The sequence below is a fragment of the Hemitrygon akajei genome, chromosome 8, assembly GCF_048418815.1.
Source record: "Hemitrygon akajei chromosome 8, sHemAka1.3, whole genome shotgun sequence".
NCBI lineage: Eukaryota > Metazoa > Chordata > Chondrichthyes > Myliobatiformes > Dasyatidae > Hemitrygon > Hemitrygon akajei.
Window position 1 is genome coordinate 85,699,411 of NC_133131.1, and position 6,385 is coordinate 85,705,795.

The 6,385-nt window shown below is 38.2% G+C and overlaps 1 protein-coding gene across 1 annotated transcript; it reads left to right on the forward strand.

Moving 5' to 3' along the window:
* Positions 1-3,575, forward strand: sostdc1a (sclerostin domain containing 1a). Its single transcript, XM_073054130.1, has 2 exons — positions 1-315; positions 1,628-3,575. The coding sequence occupies exons 1-2, from the start codon at positions 96-98 to the stop codon at positions 2,074-2,076; spliced, it is 669 nt and encodes a 222-aa protein (XP_072910231.1). The 5' UTR covers positions 1-95; the 3' UTR covers positions 2,077-3,575.
* The last annotated feature ends 2,810 nt before the right edge of the window (positions 3,576-6,385 follow it).

The following is a 6,385-nucleotide window of genomic DNA, read 5'->3' on the forward strand; positions in this document are numbered from 1 at the left end:
AATGCCAAGGAGCTTTATAAAAAGCAAGGCACAGAAACTCCACGTTAAAACCTACAACGTTACAACCAGATCTTCATCCTGAGAGTTCTTGAGCCATGATTACACAGCCTTTTGATTGCACTTTCTTTGTGATAGCATGCATTTTTTTAAAATGCTGCTTTGCCTTTGACATAGGTGCAGAACAAACTAAAAATGATGCTACAGAAATATTCTACAATCTCCAGGTGCTACAGCATGAACGTCCAAGTAATTTAACATTAAATCAGGCAAGGAATGGAGGAAGGCTACCTAACCCTTCAGACATGGATCATAAAGGTACAGTTTATGTGTTTTGAGAAATATTATCTTTGCTTTTGAGAGCTTTTCCCGTATTATAGTAAGATTAAATAAATAATATGGCATTAGACATATGTATTGTAGAACTTTACTTTCTCCTAAATTAACAATTTAGATTTAAGTACAAAATGCATTATTGCATTAATTATATCATTAATGTATAAAGGTGTCATTTCTGTATACAATGTGCTATTATTAAAATGCAGATAATACATTGTATATTAAAACAGTGTAAAAGGATGAGAATAATTTAAAAGGAAACTATGAAATAAGTAGCATGGCCATGTATAAAAAATGATATCAAATTTCCTGAATGGACACTCTCCAGGAAATTGCACTGATAATTATCTGGTAATCTTTATGGTATTGAGCTGTCTATTGATCTAAAATACATTATTTTCATTGGGTTATTTTCATTGAGGTGGCTCACACAGCTTCTGATTAGGCTTGTGAGAAGCAGGAGTAGTGCTTGAAGGTTTCATTTAGCATTTGAATGTTCAGCAAGTTTTCAATTACAGTTACTAGAATTACATGCACTATCATGTTAGCTATATTTGTAATCAACCTATCTTTGCATTGCCTTCAAAGAGACCGATAAGACATATATGGCACTGCCTCCATTGGCAGAATTTCAGTGAATTTATTCCAGATTAAAAGCGGCAATCCAATTTAGATTTGTGTGTCAATATACAGCAGAGCAAAAGGAGCAAGGATCTTGATTAGTCACCATATAGCTTTCTAAATTTAATTGGCTAGTTTTCCATGGATATGTATTTATTCAATTTGTCACCTAAACACAATTTTTAAAGAAGATGCATGAAAACTTAGTGCTGAATATGTTTCTTTTGTTGCTCTGACGACCAACAAATTGAAAGAAGTTTGGAAAGCAGCAAACAAATTCAACTAATGTTTGACATTGCCCCATTTTGAAAATCAGTTAAACATTCCATAGGTATTTGGTTACAAGCCAGACTTAGTTACTGGAAGTATTATCTGAAAAATATGTTTTTGTAGTTCTAAAAAGACACACATGTTGAGTAGAACAGACATTTTTATGGATTTGATTCATGGCAAATTTTAAAAATGCTTTTGGCTTGATTTCATGGATAGAGAAGATGTTTAAGCTTTAAAACAGTATAATCTAATACCAAATTTTTTTTTAGAAAGAGTGAGAATTCTCAAGTAAAGCAGAATTTCAAAAGGCTGGTGGGGGTAGGGTGATTATGAGCATTTTATTTGAGGTTTAAAAATCAATTGTATGAAAAAAATAATTTGTTTCTTTGAAATGTAGATCAATCTCAAGTTGGTTGTCGTGAGCTCAGATCAACCAAATACATTTCTGATGGTCTGTGCACAAGTATCAATCCAGTGAAGGAGTTAGTGTGTGCAGGAGAGTGCTTACCTATGCCAGTGCTTCCTAACTGGATTGGAGGTTATGGCAGAAAATACTGGAGTAGAAGGAACACGCAAGAGTGGCGCTGTGTGACTGACAAGACTCGCACTGAGAGGATTCAGCTCCAGTGCCAGAATGGAGGGACACGAACCTATAAAATCACTATAGTTACTTCTTGCAAGTGCAAGAGATACACACGACAGCACAATGCATCAAGCATTATCAACTTTGAGGCCGCATTTCCAGCAAGCAAGAGAAGATCCAGAGGCAAAAAAAAATCTCGTAAGATTCACCAAGAGGAGATCAAACGTAAAAGAAATTGGCACGAATTGGAAGACAAACAGTGATGTGTTTGCACCATGTGAACCCATGTGAACCATATTATATAAGAATGAACTCCCTATGTTGTTCTGCATATCATCAAACAAGTTTATTCCATATTTCCTAGGTATGATTAATTAATTAAAACAAGGATTAGTTTATAGTCCAGCAGGTAAGTATTATCCACCCAGACTCCTGAATGAAACATGTATGCTCAGGAACCTGGACACATTAATGTTTTCAATAGCATTCCTTACTCTGTACCTTCCACTTAAAATTATAATAACAGCACTTTGGATAATAATTAAGAAATCAAGAACATACAGTGAAGAAAAATTAAGTTGCATGATTCAAGTTCACAGATTATTATTCCTAATAATCGAATAAACCATACTAGGAATTATAATTGTTTAAATTTGACCATCAAATTAATCGAAGCAATTTAAGCTCTTCAGATGAATACAGTTGGATGAAATTCTAACCTGCCCAGTGCTCCTCGCATATTCATCATCATCATTATTATGTGCTGTGTCATATGATGTGGGCGATCATGGTCTTCTGCAGACGTGGTTTGCCATTGCCGCCTTCTGGGCGGTGTCCTTACAAGACGGGTGACCCCAGCCATTATCAATACTCTTCACAGATTGTCTGCCTGGCGTTAGTGGTCACACCAACTGCTCATACGACCATCCACCATCTGCTCCTATGGCTTCACATGACCCTTATCAGGGGGTGGGGAGGGGGAGCTATGCAGGAGTTAGACCTTGCCCAAGGGTGACCTGCAGCCTAGCAGAGGGAAGGTGTGCCTTACAACTCTTTTGGTAGAGACATATCCCCACCCCACCACCAAGCACATGTATTAAACAGTCTCAAATCTTTCATGTATACAAAATGTACACAAGTGCATTCATCTTTAGTGCAGAAACAGGAGGTTGCACAAGGGACGAAAGTAATCATACCAGGTCAATGATGATACTTCAACTCTTCAAATTCCCAGCAGAAACTTATACCCATTTCTGATCTATGTTTAGGAAATAAGGTTCATTTAACACAAAACATGTCAAATCCCAATGATATTTCAACCTTTAAACCTTTAATGTTTATTTAGTATTCAAGGATGATACTGGTCGATTATCATATTAAATCAAATTAAGGGACAGAGACTTCAACAGTTAAACATGCATTGCTGTATATTTATTGTTTCTCAATGTGATTATTTAATAAATGATTGTTTTTGGTTCTAAAGAATTATTAAGGATACATTTTATAATTTTCCCTTGTATCTGAATATTTCCAAGTTAAATAGTACAAATATGTAGTCTAAATTTTGTACAGGTATTGGTTGTATGGTTTATCAGAGTAAACTCTACTTATCTTTACTTAATCAATCAATAAAATGGAAAGATCTTTACCTTCTATAGAACACACTTTTCTGATTTAAGCACATTTTTTTGTCTTTTAATTATGTATGCTTCCTCCCAAGAAAATATAGAAAACTCATTAATAAAGTCAAAGATTCCCTGTACTTTTTATCCGTGTATTTATTTGTTGTGAGTTCTTGCTGGTGCTCATGGCATTTAAGATACTAAGAGATGTAGACTCGGCTCAACTTCATATTTCAACTTATGAAATCCCAGATTTCAATGACATGATGGCAGTGCTGAACAAGGTTTTGTGAGGATCAATTATATTTCCTATACTACAGATTACCTTGGACGACACATGATGATCTGTTACCAATATTTACTATTTAATTCAGAAAGAGAAATACCAGAGACCTCACAGCTCCACTCACACCTTACACCACAGTGTACTGTCACTGCATTTGACCTACCAAGGTGCAACACCTCACATTTATCTGGGTTAAACTCCATCTGCCATTCCTCTGTCCATATCTGCAACTGCTCTATACTGTGCTGTATTCTTTGCTAGTGTTCTACACTATTCAAGTAATCTTGGTATCATCCGCAAACTTACTAATACACCCATCTACATTTTCATTCTGGTCTTTTATATATGTCACCAACAGCAGAGGTCCAAGCACAGATCCCTGCACAACACCACTAATTATAGACTTACAGCTCGAATAAGACCCTTCGACCACTACCTTCTGACCTCTATGCACACAACAGCTCTAATTCCAAACAGCCGAGAGTGTGGTGGTATCCTTACTGCTCCACTCATAGCCTGCTTGTGCTCACTCTTGCTGTCAACTCCCTCTCCAATTACTGTTCCTCCATTGCTGCTCCACTCTCTACTCTTGCCTCCACTCATTATCCCGCTGCTGTCCCACTGATGATCACGTTGCTGCTCAAGTCACTCCCTGTCAATGCATCATGTGCATCTCCACCAACTATACATCCATTGTTGCACTCGCTGCCTTCTTGTTGCACTATTTGCTGCCCTCCTGTAGCTCCCTAACGGTTTCTTTTTACTCTCTTCTTACTGCTCCACTCTGCATTCTAGATGGTCCACATGTTGTAAACATGCCACTCCTCATTGGACCCACTTACTGTTGAACTCATTCATTGTCTCCTGGAGTTCCACTCACACCATTCTTCCTGCCACGTTCATTGCTTGGCTGGTGCTCCTGCAACCCCTGCCACCTTACTGTTCCACACAATGCTCTGAGATGCAGAGGAGCTTAGAGTTCTTGGACATAATTTGCCTTTACATTTCCATTTATGAAAATATTCCATTGATATTTATCTGAGGCTAAGGCTTTGGTTAGTTCATATGCAGTTGGACATCTTCCTGACACTACACTCATGTCTAGAACATCTGGATAATAAAGATACCTACATCAGATGTCTAGTTAGCGTCACGTTCAATACCATAATTCCAGACAAATTAGTCTATAAGCTCCAAGACTTAGGACTCAGCACCTCCTCTGCAACTGGATTCTTGACCACTTGACCAAATGGCCACAATCAATAAGGACAAGCAACAGCATCTTTGTCACAATTATCAACAGTGGTGTCCTGCAAAAGTGGCCAGATTCTCTACAAGTTTGCGGAATATACCACCATAGAGGGCCGAATCTCAAATAATAATGAGATGGAGTAAAGGAAGGAGATAGAGAGCATAGTGACATGCTCTCAAGACAACAACAGTTTCCTCAATGTCAGCAAAGCAAAAGAGCTAACCATTGACTTCAAGACATTGGGCAGAGTAAATTCCCCTGCCTGTATCAATGGTGCTGAGGAGGAGATGGCTGAGAACTTCAGGTCCATAATTATAATATCACTGACAATTTTTTTCTTGTCCATCACCATAAATGCTTTGGTGAAGAAAGCTGATCACCAGCTCTACCTGAGGAGGCTAAGGAAATTTGGCATGTTCCTGATGTCTCTCACCAATTTGAACAAATGCACCATAGACAGCATCCTATCTGGAATCATCACAATTTGCTATGACAACTGCTTTGTCAAGCATGGGAGGAAGTTGTAGAGAATTGTAAATATAGCCTAGTCTATCATGAAAACCAGCTCCACTTGCATTGGCTCTATTTACACTTCCTGCTCTCTTGGGTGAGCAAGCAACATAATAAAATACCTCATCCACCCGTTATGACACGCACCCATTTGCGCCAGCTTCCGAAGTTTAGATGCTGTAACTCTCTGGAGTATGGATAGCTGATGCGGCCTCTTTAAAGATTCAGGGCAGTCCCACTAATTGGCAATCATGTTTTGGGCGCCAAGTATTGAGCACTTAAGACATACCTGAATTGAGATTCAGTGCTCAATCATAAACCTATTCGTGATTTTGTCTAGTTTTAGTTTTGTGTTCAGATTCTCGATCGAGTTTCGAACCATGTCTCAATCCTAGCCTCAGATACTCCAGCATTTGGGTCCAAGCTATTCTCTCTTCCCCCAATTTCTATTGGGCAGAAGATAAAAACTCACGTCATCAGGCTCTGAAGTGATAGGGCTGAGGAAGGGGAAAACAGAAATAAATCAAAGATAGCATGCAACAGAGATAATAAGAAGAACAGGCAAAAGATGAAGCATAACCACAGCCAGTGGGATGATTACAACAGAAAGCAACAAATACTGGACTGAAAGTGTTATATTTGAATGCACACAGCATAAGAAATAAAATGGACGATCTTGAAATTCAGCTACAGATTGGCAAGTATGATGTTGTGGCCATTTCTGAAACTTGGCTAAAGAATGTTTGCCATTGGAGCTGAACGTCCAAGGATATACAGTGCATTGGAAAGATAGATTAGTAGGCAGGGGGGGTGGCGTGGCCCTGTGTACAAAAAAAAATTAAATCATTAGAAAGAGATGACATAGGATTGGAAGGTGGTAGAGTCTCTATGGGTTGAGTTAA